The sequence below is a fragment of the Anas acuta genome, chromosome 5 (assembly GCF_963932015.1).
Source record: "Anas acuta chromosome 5, bAnaAcu1.1, whole genome shotgun sequence".
Lineage (NCBI taxonomy): Eukaryota > Metazoa > Chordata > Aves > Anseriformes > Anatidae > Anas > Anas acuta.
The window spans coordinates 32,224,079-32,238,346 of record NC_088983.1 but is presented as its reverse complement, the minus strand read 5'-3'; the positions used below and the strand labels follow the sequence as shown (position 1 = coordinate 32,238,346).

Below are 14,268 nucleotides of genomic sequence, written 5' to 3'. Positions count from 1 at the left end.
TGTTCCTTAACATCACAAACATGTGCTTCACGAGGGGAGCCCATGCAGACAGCGCACACCGCAGCACCCCCTGCTGCTCCCTTCCCCTTAATTACCATGTGTTGTGGCGGACTTGCCAGTCGAGGTGGCTGCCTGCTCAGAAAACAGGCCAGGGCTGATGCCACAGGAGGAATCAGCAAGTCCCAAGCCTTCAGGTTACGGGGACAGAGAGACAGCAGTATTGGAAACGCCAGCAAGACAGACCAAAGGTCAGAAGTGAGCCACAAAAGCACCTCTGCTCTGGGGGCTGGGGGAGCTGTCCTCCCTTTTCCCCCCTCCTCAGGTTCCAATTTTGGCTGACTGGTTTGGAGCACAGCTTCCTGAGTGATTTGCCTTGAGCTGAGCTACAGCACAGATTCCTGCACAGACCATTTCCACTGTCTGGAGCCTCCCACACATGTTCTTCTCCATGCTGCCAATGCAGACCACACTAGCCCTCAGTGCAAGTGAAATGGAAGCTGACTTCCATTTAGTGGAGGTTCAGGCTACGTACGTGGGCACTTCCCCAAAACAGCAGCAGTGCTGTAAAACCCACACCTGAGGTCGCCAGAAATTCCAACTTGCTGCAGTGGCCAAACTCCATTCTCTGCTCCACCAGCTGAACAAAACCAGGACAGAGAAAAACCTGTGCTGGTGATACTTTTTTTTCCTCTCTCTCCAGACTCCAAGGGTTTTAAGCATAACCTGAGCTTGTGTGGGATGAATAATCCATGTGACAGCATCTCTCATTCTCCACTCAGAAAAGGCAATTCCTCTTCTCTCATTTTATGCTCAGAACTACATTCTCTTCTTTCAAGCCCTGTAAAATCCTTCATCCTCAACTCACTTGCTTCTAAGCCTACCTTCTTGGGCCAGCAAAATAGAAAAATAATGCAGAGTACTAAAGACAATGTCCAGACAACTGAGCTAACCAGTTCCAGAAACAGACTGTGTGTGAAGTACCATAAGACCTGGCAATTTGTCCTCCGCCCCAGCTGTCCCTACGTCAGAATCCATCACAGGGCAGTGATCTCAAAAGTCTCCAAGTTCTGGCCAAGGACACTCAAATTCTGTGCCTGACCAAGCCCCTATCCATCATTTATCAGCAGTCCTGGCTATCGGGGGAGGTCCCAGCTGACTGGCGGCTAGCAAATGTGACGCCCATCTACAAGAAGGGCCGGAGGGCAGACCCGGGGAACTACAGGCCGGTCAGTTTGACCTCAGTACCAGGGAAGCTCATGGAGCAGATCCTCTTGGGAGTCATCATGCGGCACTTGAAGGGCAAGCAGGCGATCAGGCCCAGCCAGCATGGGTTTATGGAAGGCAGGTCCTGCTTGACGAACCTGATCTCCTTCTACGACAAAGTGACGCGCTGGGTGGACGAGGGAAAGGCTGTGGATGTGGTCTACCTTGACTTCAGCAAGGCTTTTGACACCGTCTCCCACAGCATTCTCCTCAAGAAACTGGCTGCTCTTGGCTTGGACTGGCGCACGCTTCGTTGGGTTAGAAACTGGCTGGATAGCCGGGCCCAAAGAGTTGTGGTGAATGGAGCCAAGTCCAGCTGGAGGCCAGTCACTAGTGGCGTCCCCCAGGGCTCGGTGCTGGGGCCGGTCCTCTTTAACATCTTCATCAATGATCTGGATGACGGCATTGAGTGCACCCTCAGTAAGTTTGCAGATGACACCAAGCTAGGTGCGTGTGTCGATCTGCTCGAGGGTAGGAAGGCTCTGCAGGAGGATCTGGATAGGCTGCACCGATGGGCTGAGGTCAACTGTATGAAGTTCAACAAGGCCAAGTGCCGGGTCCTGCACCTGGGGCGCAATAACCCCAAGCAGAACTACAGGCTGGGAGAGGAATGGTTGGAGAGCTGCCAGGCAGAGAAGGACCTGGGAGTGATGGTGGACAGTCGGCTGAATATGAGCCAGCAGTGTGCTCTGGTGGCCAAGAAGGCCAACGGCATCCTGGCTTGTATCAGAAACAGTGTGAGCAGCAGGGCTAGGGAGGTGATCGTCCCCCTGTACTCGGCTCTGGTGAGGCCGCACCTCGAGTACTGTGTTCAGTTTTGGGCCCCTCGCTACAAGAAGGACATCGAGGTGCTTGAGCGGGTCCAAAGAAGGGCGACGAAGCTGGTGAGGGGCCTGGAGAGCAAGTACTATGAGGAGCGGCTGAAGGAGCTGGGCTTGTTCAGCCTAGAGAAGAGGAGGCTCAGGGGTGACCTTATTGCTCTGTATAAGTACATTAAAGGAGGCTGTAGCGAGGTGGGGGTTGGCCTGTTCTCCCATGTGCCTGGTGACAGGACGAGGGGGAATGGGCTAAAGTTACGCCAGGGGAGTTTTAGGTTAGATGTTAGGAAGAATTTCTTTACTGAAAGGGTTGTGAGGCATTGGAACGGGCTGCCCAGGGAGGTGGTGGAGTCACCATCCCTGGAAGTCTTCAAAAGACGTTTAGATGTAGAGCTTAGGGATATGGTTTAGTGGGGACTGTTAGTTTTAGGTCAGAGGTTGGACTCGATGATCTTGAGGTCTCTTCCAACCTAGAAAATTCTGTGATTCTGTGACAGCACAGAAACTCATCACACGTTGTTCCCTCCCACAACACAAGTATTACTATTATGTCTACTGTGCTGCTCCTACAACCATTTTATACTCTTCCCAAAGTAATCTCTCCAGAGTTCCAGAACCCCATAAATCTCACAAACATGTACCAAAACTTATCCCACAGACCAGTGGATTTCTGTCACTCTAGGTGACTGGCTCCAACAATTAATGAAATGATAACTAGGATACTCTCTAGCTAACGCATCTGTCTTTAGAAGCCCTCTACCACACCACTCCAGCAAAACAGGACTTTGGTACGGAAGACTACAAGGGCAAAACAGCCACCAACCTTTCAATGGAGCTGGGCATAAGACACAAGGAGCAGGGCATAAGGAACACTTCCATTCTTAAACAAAGTGAACTCTGCCATACTTACAGGCAACAGGACATAAGTTCTAAGTTACCTGTGGAAATGGAGAACACACACCTGATAGAGCAAAGCCCATAGAGGCAAGGGTGAGATCAGGCTCATCTGCAGCTAGTATCACTCTTCAACTTTTCCTATTCTCAGCCTTCCTCTTTCTAAAACAAGCAGTAGTTAGTAGCTATGCTTGCAAACAAAGCTACAAAATTAGTGTTAGAACTGCACAGACATCTAAGTCTTCAGAGTACATGGAACAACAGCTCTGAGGTGTGAGCTGACCCACTAATTCAGATGCTCAAAGATAAAAATATCAGCACTTTTAAATTAATTCACTCCTTGCAGAAGGAGAGGAAAGGGAGGGTCACAGCTCTGCCTAACCAGCTACAAATAATCACATCTCTCTTAGTGCAAGAAGAAATACTACCAGTTACTTTCCTCCCCAACCTAGCTCAGCAGCACATTCACGCTCCCCTTCTGAGGTAGCTCATCTACATAGAAAAGGCACAACTGCTTCGACTTGTAACCAATTTCTTAACAGCATCTCACCTTGGTGATTTGTAGAGTGAAACTTATTTTTCTAATTAGAGTTTAAAAATTGCTCTATAATTTAATCCCAAGAGAGCAAGGTACTTGAAGTACTTAGCAGTGCGAAGGCTTGCACAGTACCCGACGCTATTTTTTAGTGAGCACTTTTCAGAGGGTTTTAAAGAGAAACCGAACTTCAGAGCTCTATAGGGCTTGTAAAACATTTTACAGATTTTCAGTTCCATAGGACACGTGACGTTTTACAGATGGACAGACAGATGAAAGGTTAAGGGATCTACCCACGTTTCTGCCTGGAGAACAAGAAGCAGATCTGGAAATAGATCTGTGGTGTCCTGGATCCCATTCTGTGTGGTTCCCACACTAATCTCCAAAAAGTCACATTACATCTGACAAGAGCATTTCAGGAATGCGTGCAGCTAATTCAAACCAGCATATTTCTTTGTGAAACACGTGAGACTCTGCTGGGGTCACGGTATTCCTGCCCATGCAGGCCATAGCACGTGTTCCTAATATCTCAGATCAAGCATTTTACATTGCATCTAGGCACACTGACTCTGCTCTTAAATGCTGCTTAGGCATCCTCAGGATGCTCTGTTTGTACCATGAAAGTTTCACCTGCATGTGGTCTCTTTTCACTACTATTTGAACAGAATGAATCCCACAACCCTTTTTCCTCCCAAAAGCACCAGCCTCTGAAAGCAGTTGGTCAGGACAGAAATGTGTACTGGCCAGGGAATTTAACCTATTCAAGTAGGTTTTAAAAAAAAAAACTTTACATGGCCACAGTCAATGTGTTGATTCCTCAAAGACAGGCAAAGTAGCAACCCACTGATGGGTGCACTTTCAGTTCATAACTGGTGTCTACTTGCACAATGAGCATTTAGCTAGCTATCTGAATTTTAAGCCCCAAAAACAATGCAGATGATGGAAACTAAGATGATGGTTGCCACTCAGGTATTTTTACTAGTTTTGGAAATACCTCTTTCCTCTTTTCTTTTTTAAAAAATGGATCATCTTGAAGCTCTATCAATACACTGTCAAGAGCCAAGGACAGCGCGGGCACACAAACGGGCAAGCATCTGCAAAGACCCCTTCACCTCGGCCTGCCGCACCTTTTCTTTCCATAACTCCATCCCCTGCCAGCTGCTGCTGCTGCTTGCAGCACACTCCACACGCCTCAGCAGTCTGAGCAAGTGTCAGCCACAGCATGACACAATCTGGGCTGGGAGTTACTATTTCTAAAGGTTAAAGAGAGGTCATTAACACTCATAAAGAATCTTGCTGGTTTTGAGTGAGATTTAATTTGCCAGTTGAATACACATCCTTCCCCATCATGACTGCCCATTTGCGAGGGAAAATGTAGTATAATGCCCAACAGATTGTTTCTAATTAAGAGTGCCTCAAAGTTACAACTCCATCACGATTTCCACTGTGTCTGTCAGCTTAAAAGAAAGTAGGAGACAACTGAAACATTGGTTTAGGAATTTCTTAGTACCTCTCAGCTTTCCACACAAATCTAACTTTGCTTGGTTCATGTGTGGCTGGTGAGCAGAGCTCACAAGGCAGCTATCAACTGCTGTAAAACAAAACGATACAGACATTAGAGGGATTCACTTCTAATAAAGTCATCATATACTCATTCCTCCAAAGGAGGTAGAAAGATAATCAGAACAGCAAAGTCCCCGCAGAGCTTTGCATGAGAAAAGGAAACTATTTATACCAGCACAGAGCTTAATTAGATTTCTGATGCAATTCTGCCTTTTTTTTTCCTGTACAGTAAGCACATATCTGCAAGAAATGCCCTGATCCAGAACTCCCCACAAAAGTAGAGCTGACAGGATGCAGGACATAAGCCCACTCTTGGGGGTAGCACCAGTCTTTGTTTTTATTTTTTAGGACAACATTCAGGGATTTTTATTCCTTTCCTCATGATGAGATGATAACCAAAGCACTTTCCTCTACATCACTCAGAATCACATCTGATTTATCCATTTTGCTGCTGATAATACTGCTAAGCCCTTACATAGCGATTTACATCTTCAAAGCCCCATACAAAACACTAATTAATCTTCACAGCCCCTGGTGCACTGTATGGGAAGATTTATTCCCATTTGATAGATGATTAATAGTTTGCCCCAGGTCACACACCAAGTTAGTGGTAGCACACTTCTTTTCTTTGAATATTCCTGGCATCTAGATCCTGCTATTAGTGAAACTCTGTTTACCTTCAACAGGGCAAAGAGTTATGGCAGATACAGTGGGCAAATTAACCATCACAAAAGCAGCATCTAATCTAACCTGTTTAAATGCACTACATGTGTATTAAGAGATTATGATGCTGGAATAAAGGTAAATGTAACGCCACAGCAAGCTCAATAGGGCTCAAGCTCTTCTAATGTGAAACAATAGGACCCTTGGATGAACCATACCACTGATGTCACACGTCCCTGAGGTGGTAGACAAAGTAGCTGAACAAGCCAGTCCATCCAAACTTGTCTTTCCATTTCACAACAGGTCCTCATGCTATTCCTCTGTCAATAATTACAGTTGTATTTGGATCCTAAACTCTCCTCATAGTTAATCTCTTCACACGTCCTCAACTGCATTAACTCTCCCTGTTTTGGCACAGGAATTTCCACTGAGAATGTAAATGGCGAAATAATTGATCAGCCAAAACGCATGAATCATCTCCAGTGCACGCGCCTGTCCTGGAAAAAGCCTCCTTTGTTCTGAGAATCCATATAGTGGACAGGGCAGTGACAGCCCATTTTGCACGTGAGGCCACTTGTGGAAGGATATATGGTAAATCTGAGCCAGAGACCACACCAGTTATGGAACCTGACATCCTTCTTCCAAGCAAGGGACAGACAACAGGAAGTCTCTGTCATTTGCTTGCTATCTACACTCCTATTCTTTCACGTGCTGTGTGTTTTGCCCCACTGTGCATAACTTGCCCAAGGCACTAGTTAAGAACAACCTTTCCTCATCTCACTAACAGGTATAGTTACAAGCCACGTTCTAGATCTGCAAATTGAAAGGCTAATTAAAGAGAATGAGGACGTGAAACCTTCAGATGACTGCAGAACAGCAGCTGCGGGAGGAAGCCACTGGAGAAGTCCTCTGATTTAATAGAGCAGAGAGAGGCTGCAGCATCAGCCATCGCTGCACTGATGCAGGAAGGTCCCACAGCTGCTGCATACCCTACGTACCCCTGTTCTCAGTCCGCATGCTACTTTAAGTGGAAGAAACAGTTCCCACAAGATCGACACTTGTCCAGACATCCTATGTTCCACCCGAATTCACACGCCCTCAACTGCATTAACTTTCTAGAGAGGTTAATCCCAGTCCCGCTGAGATAAGCAGATGGGAAACCCCACAGGTCAGGAATTTGTCGTTTAACTTTGAACACAAGAGCCAAGATCAGAGAAACACAAAGCCTTATCCCACATGCTGGATGCTGCACAGCAGCAATTGTGGAAGAGTTGCAGGCTGACAGGGATCTCCCAGAATGACAGAGCTCAAGCATACAGGCACAAAGAGGTAAGTCGTGGGGCTGCTTTCCAAAGCCCAATGAGTTCATGAACCAACGCTTTCAAAATTGCATCTCTGATTTTCTCTGCCTTTCCATATATAAAGTGCCCAATGCATTCCTAGCCTAGCGTCCAGAGCACCAAAGCACCGTGGTACAGTAATAGAGACAGGAAGCCTGGACAAGATCACCATGCTTTCAAAAAATTGGTAATTCGTTACCATAAAGGAATTGCACATCAGCTTCTTACAGCTCTTTACACGCTGATAAATTTTCTGAGACTGGAAAACATTAGAGACGTTTTTGAACAGCTGAGCTGAACACTCATCAGTCTTCATCAATCATAGTAAACAGAATACTCGTACATGCTTTGTAAGAAGTAATTTACAGTATTTTATTTTGTATCCAGAGGCTGAGTTTGTGAAACCTACACGGCTTTTAGGCGCAGAGGTTGAAAGACCAAGCCAAGCTCTGACAGAGGCAGAAAGGATGATTATTAGCAGTCTGCAGCCTTACTAATGGTTACATTTCAGGAGATTTGTAAGGAGTGATGCCAGTACAACTGACTTTACAAAGATGCAATGATCTGGAGAGAAGTTCATTTTGCCCTGTAAAAGCACACGAAAAAGACATCCTTTCTATTCATATGGATGGAGATTCATTGAACTGATCATCTTGGTCTGGCTACACGTAAATTAGGCTGGACAAATCATTGTTGAAGAGATGTAAGTGTCCAAATGGATCACATGATGTGGAACCTATGTGAAAACTCCTCACCCACCAAGTAAACTCTGTCAAATAAGTGACTGATTGAGCTCCTACCTTCCCCAGTCCCTGCAGAGGCGGATTCCTGCTCCTGTACCTCCCTCTCTGTCTGAGTCTCCGCATTCTGCAGCTGAGGCGCCAAGGTCTGGGTACCCTGCGAAGTCACAGAGGTGGGGGGATTTCGGGGTTGCAGGCCTATGGCATTCATCAGGCCCATGTCCCTGTCTGTCCTCCATGTGGCTCTGCTGGTTCTGAAAAGAGAGAAAAACAAATCAGACCGGGAGCATTGGAGGCAATATGCCCCAGCAAGATGGAAGCATCCATCTGAGCCTCCACTCCAACCACACACCTGCCAACGACTGAGCAGAAAGGGGCAGGAGGAAATCACCACCTGCACTTACATACAGACTTCCCTCTGGCTTCAGCTGGCTGGTCTCCTGTTTTAAGCTTTCAGTCCACTCACCCTTCCACAGAAGCAGTGTGTCTGACAGGCATAGATAGATATCCCTGCAGTATCACAGGCTGTAGAACAACTTGCTCTTGGGGTCACTGAGTTAAGTCGACAACACAAATGCAGCGCAGGACCATAAACACACACACAACTTCCCTCTGCACGTCAGCAGGACAGTTTCAGCTCCCGAGGACACAGCCTGTATCCCTTCCCTCCTCTGGACCTCCTAGTTTGTCAGCATCACACATGAATTCACTCTGGCAGGCATTTCTGCTCGTTCCAGTCAGACGAGAAATTCTCTGTTCTCCAAAGTAAATAACAGGAACCGCCTCAAGGCTCATTAGCTTCTTCTCAGAGACAAACAGTTGAAGTGTATTCAACTACAAAAACTGAATATTGGCAATGCTTGGATGCTCTTTCCAAAACTGACCTCTGGCTATAAGTGCTGGGAATGGTAAGGAGTTTCTAGGAAAGACTGCCTCATCACAATCTACATTCTTTCATGAGGTTTTGAAACCTACCACGCTTATCTTGCCCTCTCACAGGGAGAGGGTTCATTCTCGAGCAGTGTTTCTGCCTCTGATACCTTAGTCCCCTAAAGAGGGGATGGAGCTCTCACCCTTCAAGCTGTTCGGAGCAGCTTACAAGACTGATATGCGTTGTCAAAAAAGGCAAGTAATGGCAATATCCACTCATGTGGCAGAGAAAGAATCTCTGCTTGTTAATTCATCCGCAGTCAGGCCAGGGCTGTAGGACAGAACAGGCACAGGCTCATAACTTCCTTGGGATCTTGGAGCTCATAGTTCAGAAACAGGACTGCCACCCTTTTGTCAAGAACAGTTGGCCTAAGGAGAAGTACTCTTGACTGGGGAAATAAGCATGGTGCTGCTTATTTCTTTCGTCTTTAGGATAACTAATGGGTGCATCACTGGGCAGACTGGATGAAACAGCCAGCAGGGTTCTCAAGGGATTTAGCTTTATTTTCAGAGTTTAGTCCTGAGAAACAACTGTCCCATGACTACACACCAAAAAGATGAAAATCAGTCACAAGGGCAACCTGTTGGATTTGCATTCATTTCTGCAAACCATCACATTCTTCAGTTTATCCTCAAAGGCACCATTTACTTTGCAGAGTATCTTTGATGCTTCAAGCCCCACATGTTGCTTCCACAGCTTTCTCAAGGATGCTGCTAAGGCCATGGATGACATGTATTTCGCTATCACTGGCAGCATCCTGGGGCACTGAATGCTGCTAGCAGCACTTCAGATGGCCCAACAAAGCAGTACCAAAGAAAAAAAGGGGGAAGAAGTGGTGCTGTCATATGTAATGAAGACAGCAGAAAGGGTCAGCATACTCTAACCCACACTCAGGAGACTCACCCAGGCCGCTCGGTGCTCCTGCTGCTGGAATGCACAGCGAAGACATTCTCGTTCTGCTGGTCCCAGTGGTACTCAACTCCAGAGTTTAAGGCCCTTGAAACAACAAAGAAGAGATACATCAGTACAGCAGGACGCTATTCCAGCCAGCATACATTACACCCCCATAACATGGAGGACAGTGCTGATTCCTGACCCACAGAGACTGCAGATCTAGCTCAGTTCATGTCTTCATTACAAAGGCACATCATCACTTGCGAACACAGAGTACTGCACTACCCAGATAGCTCTGGAATATCCCATTCCCATTCATTTCAATTCAATATTAGCACTGAAGCAAGGCACCACGAATGGAGAGATTTTCAGGAAATGAAGACATACAACTGTGTGTATAAAATCAGGTTACCGTACCTCCAAGTGACTAAACAAAGAATTGGAATGGGAAGACCAATTCTCTTTGTGGTGCCTGCCAGCATTTCCTGCGCTAGGTAATGCTAAGTAAAATACTGCTCTGTATTCTACATTTAGTTTCTTTGCGAAAGGTTCTCGCTCTTTCTACCTATAAATAAATCTCTACACAGCCTTCCCACTGACAGTCACTGCAGAACAAGGGCAGATGCAGAGGATATTTTTGTAAGTTTTCACAAAAGAGTTTGTGCTGGATCAACTATGTCTGTACTGGAGAAGTCCAAAGCTTCAATTTTACAGCTAATGCTACTAAGTTTAGCAAAACATCAATGCTTTGGCAAACTTTCACAATGCATTTCCTAAAAAGCTGTGTAAATCCAGGGCTGGCTAATCACCTCACACAAACAGGGAAGGTCAACAACATATCGTGAATCACCTCTCCACTGCTGAAGACACTAAGCTGTCATAACCGTGATGCTCTAAGTACACCTCCTACAACTTCTGAAGCCCAGTAGCTCTTCAACTGGAAGACAGCGAATCCAACTTACTCTATGCCATACACGATGGAGCCCTTCTAGTCACGTAAGAGCCCCCACCTTCTCTTACAGGATCAAAGTGGTTAACTGCGGGATTTGGCCTAGTCAGCCTAGAAGCCCTGCTCCAACAAAATGCTAGAGCATGGACAAGACTGTAGTCATTTGAAGTTTGGGATAACAGGAGGGACATAAATATAAGCCTAAGAGTCATCCACAAAGCTTTGTAAGGCCACTCCCTCCACAGAATCCAAAATGCAGCGACAGGGCCTTGCTTGGGAAGGATCCTTTGGGCAGACGAGCCATGGCAGTAAGAGTAGCTCCCAGGACCCCAGGAGCCACGCTGCAGGAGTGCAGCCAGCAAGGTGTGTGGGAGACCTTCATAAAGTGCCCTCACTGTTTGCCTGGCTGATCAGCTCAGGAACAGGCCTCCTGCCCTACAGTCACTGGTTACACTCTGTAAGGAAAATGGTTTCAGATGACAGAAATATGCGCACAGACAGGCCAGCAGCTTGATACACACTCAAGAAGCAGGGAGCACCTGAGGCTCGTGGATCCCGATAACCTAAATGAAGACAGAAAGCAGGGGGCTCCCTAGGGCACTAGGAAGCCTCATCAGCAAGTTACACAGTGAGACAAGCAGAGGGACACTCTACACCAAGAAACAGGCACATGTCGTACGGTGTGAGAGATTTCCCACCTACTGCTGCGGCCCACCTCCAAAAGCCCCGTGGAGGCTAAATTAACATGGGGCTGGCCTCATGGGGAATTTCTACAAGGGGTTTTGCCATGCCGTGCTGGTATACCAGCTCCCTGTGAGCTGGCCTGAGGATTTCTAAGCAATGCTGTGTACTGGACTGCAGATTTGTCCCCGCTGGTGCTAGCTACAGAAAACAGGTAGAAAGATGGCAGTGCTATGCAGCGGTCACCATAAGGAGGTTAAAAAAAAAAAAAGTGCTGCATAGACAGAAGGGATGGCATTAAAAAGCTGGACTAGCAGCACCTCTCAGGGCATGAACAAAGGACGCACCCAGAGTCTAAAGGAAGGATCCAGGACAAGTAGTTGGTAGGTTATGGCTCAGGCACAAACAAACAGTGTATGTACATATATATGAAGGCACACGTTGTCCCTGTAATGAGAAGTCTCAGAGCTGCATCAAGAACCCCAGCTTAGAAGAGACAATGGTAGAGCTGAGTCTGCTGGAGGCCTGGGGCAAGGCTGATGGGGTGACAGCACCCTAGGTCGGGACCAAGTACAAAAGCTGGAGAAAATTAGGTCAACAGAACCACGCACAGAGTCTACAGGAAGCGATAATTACTTTTTTTTTTTTTTCTGTGCTAACCCTGTGCTGCATTATACCCCATGAAAGCAGCTGCCAGGGAGATGCAAATTTTCAATGACTTTGGAGTTTACTGACAGGTGGTAACCTGCCGCTGCACACTTACCAGTCCCTCTCTGGCTGTTCATCCTCTGCCCAGTTCACTGAGATCTGTCACACTTTGCTGTCTGCAAAGCAACACAATCCCTTGGCAAGGGAGACTTTCTGACCTGGTAGTCAAATTTTCCAGAAAAAAACTGGTTTCCTTGGCATCTGCAGCTGTTATCCAACAGAGGTGAAGTGACCCCATGCTCTTCTCCCATGCCCTCCACACTTCATGCTTTCCGAAGTACAGACACGGTCCTCACAGCCACAAACACAACTCACATTCCTCACCAAGCGTCCATGTGCTGTATATGGTTTTGTCAGCTCCCACCTCTAAAACCCAGAAGACTGCAAAGCTTTCCCTAAGCTAAATCACGAGCTGGCAATGCTGAGTTCTCCCCTTCCCACAAACACCATGGGTACGTACTGCACAGAAAACTCAGTTCCTGTATGTGCATGCACACATACACATCTTGAGTCTGATTCATCTCACTTTTACAAAAGCATCATGGTACCAGGCTGACAAACAATACAAAGTTAAATACTTTTCCCTTCTCCCACCCGTTCTGGGGAGGCATGTTGCTGTACAGTCAGGTTGTCGTATAGGAAACTCCATTCCAACTCTTTGCTGTCAATTCACACCTTTCCCTGGACAGCAAAATCAATATCCATTCCATTGAATACATGACTTTGCACACTGGTTTTAAATGCTGCCATTTATCAGCTATATTTCACTGCCAGGGACCTATTTGCTATTCATTTACTGCCAGAGAATCGAGGATTTTGCTTTCCTTTCCCAGGAGGAAGACCTGTGGCAGCCAATGCCACTGCTCTTTGCTGATTCTGGGGATGCTTAAGCCAAGGTCACTCGGCTTAGTCATGATGGGAGTTCAACATCTTCACTACCACTCTCACCTGGCTTTTTAGTGTAAATTGAGTACGTATGTCTACCTGCAGGGCCAGAAAACTGGCTGAGAACAGACAGTGGGCACTCCCCACTGCAGCAGCAAGCATCCTCACTGCTGACCTTCAGCAGACCCTTTCTCCACCAGGGCCAACCAAACAACCTGCCCTCTCCCAACTCCATTTCTTGTAAATGACTTTGAGCGATAAAGCCCTCAGCATGATCTTTCCTCTTACTTGCAAGTACATACATCTCTGACCTGGCACCCACAGCCATAAGGCAGATATCCAGCTTGCTCCTGATTAAGCCTTCCAGCCTATGGATGACTGAGACTATGCAACGAGGGCTTCAAGCTGCATCAAGGTACAGAGGAGAAAGAAAATGTCTGAACCTATTAGAGGGAGTTAGCTGAGCAGTATCATTTATACAAAGACCACCATTTCCTTTCTTGAATAGCAGAGATTTCACCAAAGAAATGCCACTATTGTATGGGTTAAGCGTCGGTTTTAGGACCATGCTTGCTTTAGTAATTTGCTCAGATATTTGTACTTTAAACTAATACAAGTACATAATATATGACAACCACAAGTACCTTCGTTTAGAACAGATTTTCAATTAAGCTTAAAGATTTGCACTGGCTTAACCACACCTATTTAAAACAGTGCAATCTCTCTTGGCAGAAAATCTAAAGGTTTTTTTAACACCCTTTGCAAAATATCACTTGATTTTTTTGTAAATTAGCAAGCCTTTTGCAGCACGTTTCCCAGGAGATTTGCAAATCAAGGCCTGACTATTCATTTCACAGAAGCAGAGCTTACACTGGAGAAATGAATATTTTTCAGGTAATGGAAGCATTTAACTTTTGCTCCATCAAGCTCTAGGCTTGGAATGCTGGAAGCCCTTTACATTTTCCAGGGCATAAGGTAGAAGCTCTGTGGAGCATGGAGCATGTTGCCACTTGGCTGGGGATGCAATAAGGAGGACATACATTGCCAAGGGCTTCAGAGTGAAAAATTGCAATTCTCCACACTGTGTCAGTCATGGACAGTGAAGTCCACTAAGTCAAGCTCTTTTTTTTTTTCTCCTCCTTCTTATGGCTCTAAGCTCTTTAAGCCCTCACTGGAAATTTCCATTAGCTTTGTTAAATGCAGAGCTGCACTGAGACAGGCTTTCCCAGCAGGAATCTGTTCCAAGGTGGACTTTTCCTTCACGCCTCTGTCCAGCTCATGTCGTTAATGAGCTTGAGGAAGATGAAGGGCACAGACTTGCATGCTTTGCTGAGAGCTGAATAAGGACTTAGCGCGGAGCCTGCTAAGTACCAAGTGCCAACGGGTTCAGTAGCACAGCCTCTC

At 46.4% G+C, this 14,268-nt stretch overlaps 1 protein-coding gene across 3 annotated transcripts in view; it reads right to left on the bottom strand.

Moving 5' to 3' along the window:
- AMBRA1 (autophagy and beclin 1 regulator 1) overlaps positions 1–14,268 on the bottom strand; it is a 129,455-nt gene that overhangs the window by 3,659 nt on the left and 111,528 nt on the right. For all 3 annotated transcript variants that reach the window (XM_068683764.1, XM_068683766.1, XM_068683765.1), the window contains exons 16-17: positions 9,651–9,743; positions 7,877–8,070 (exon numbers count right to left, since the gene is read on the bottom strand). In XM_068683764.1, coding sequence (XP_068539865.1) covers positions 7,877–8,070; positions 9,651–9,743 — 287 coding nt within the window. The remainder of the gene's footprint in view (positions 1–7,876; positions 8,071–9,650; positions 9,744–14,268) is intronic.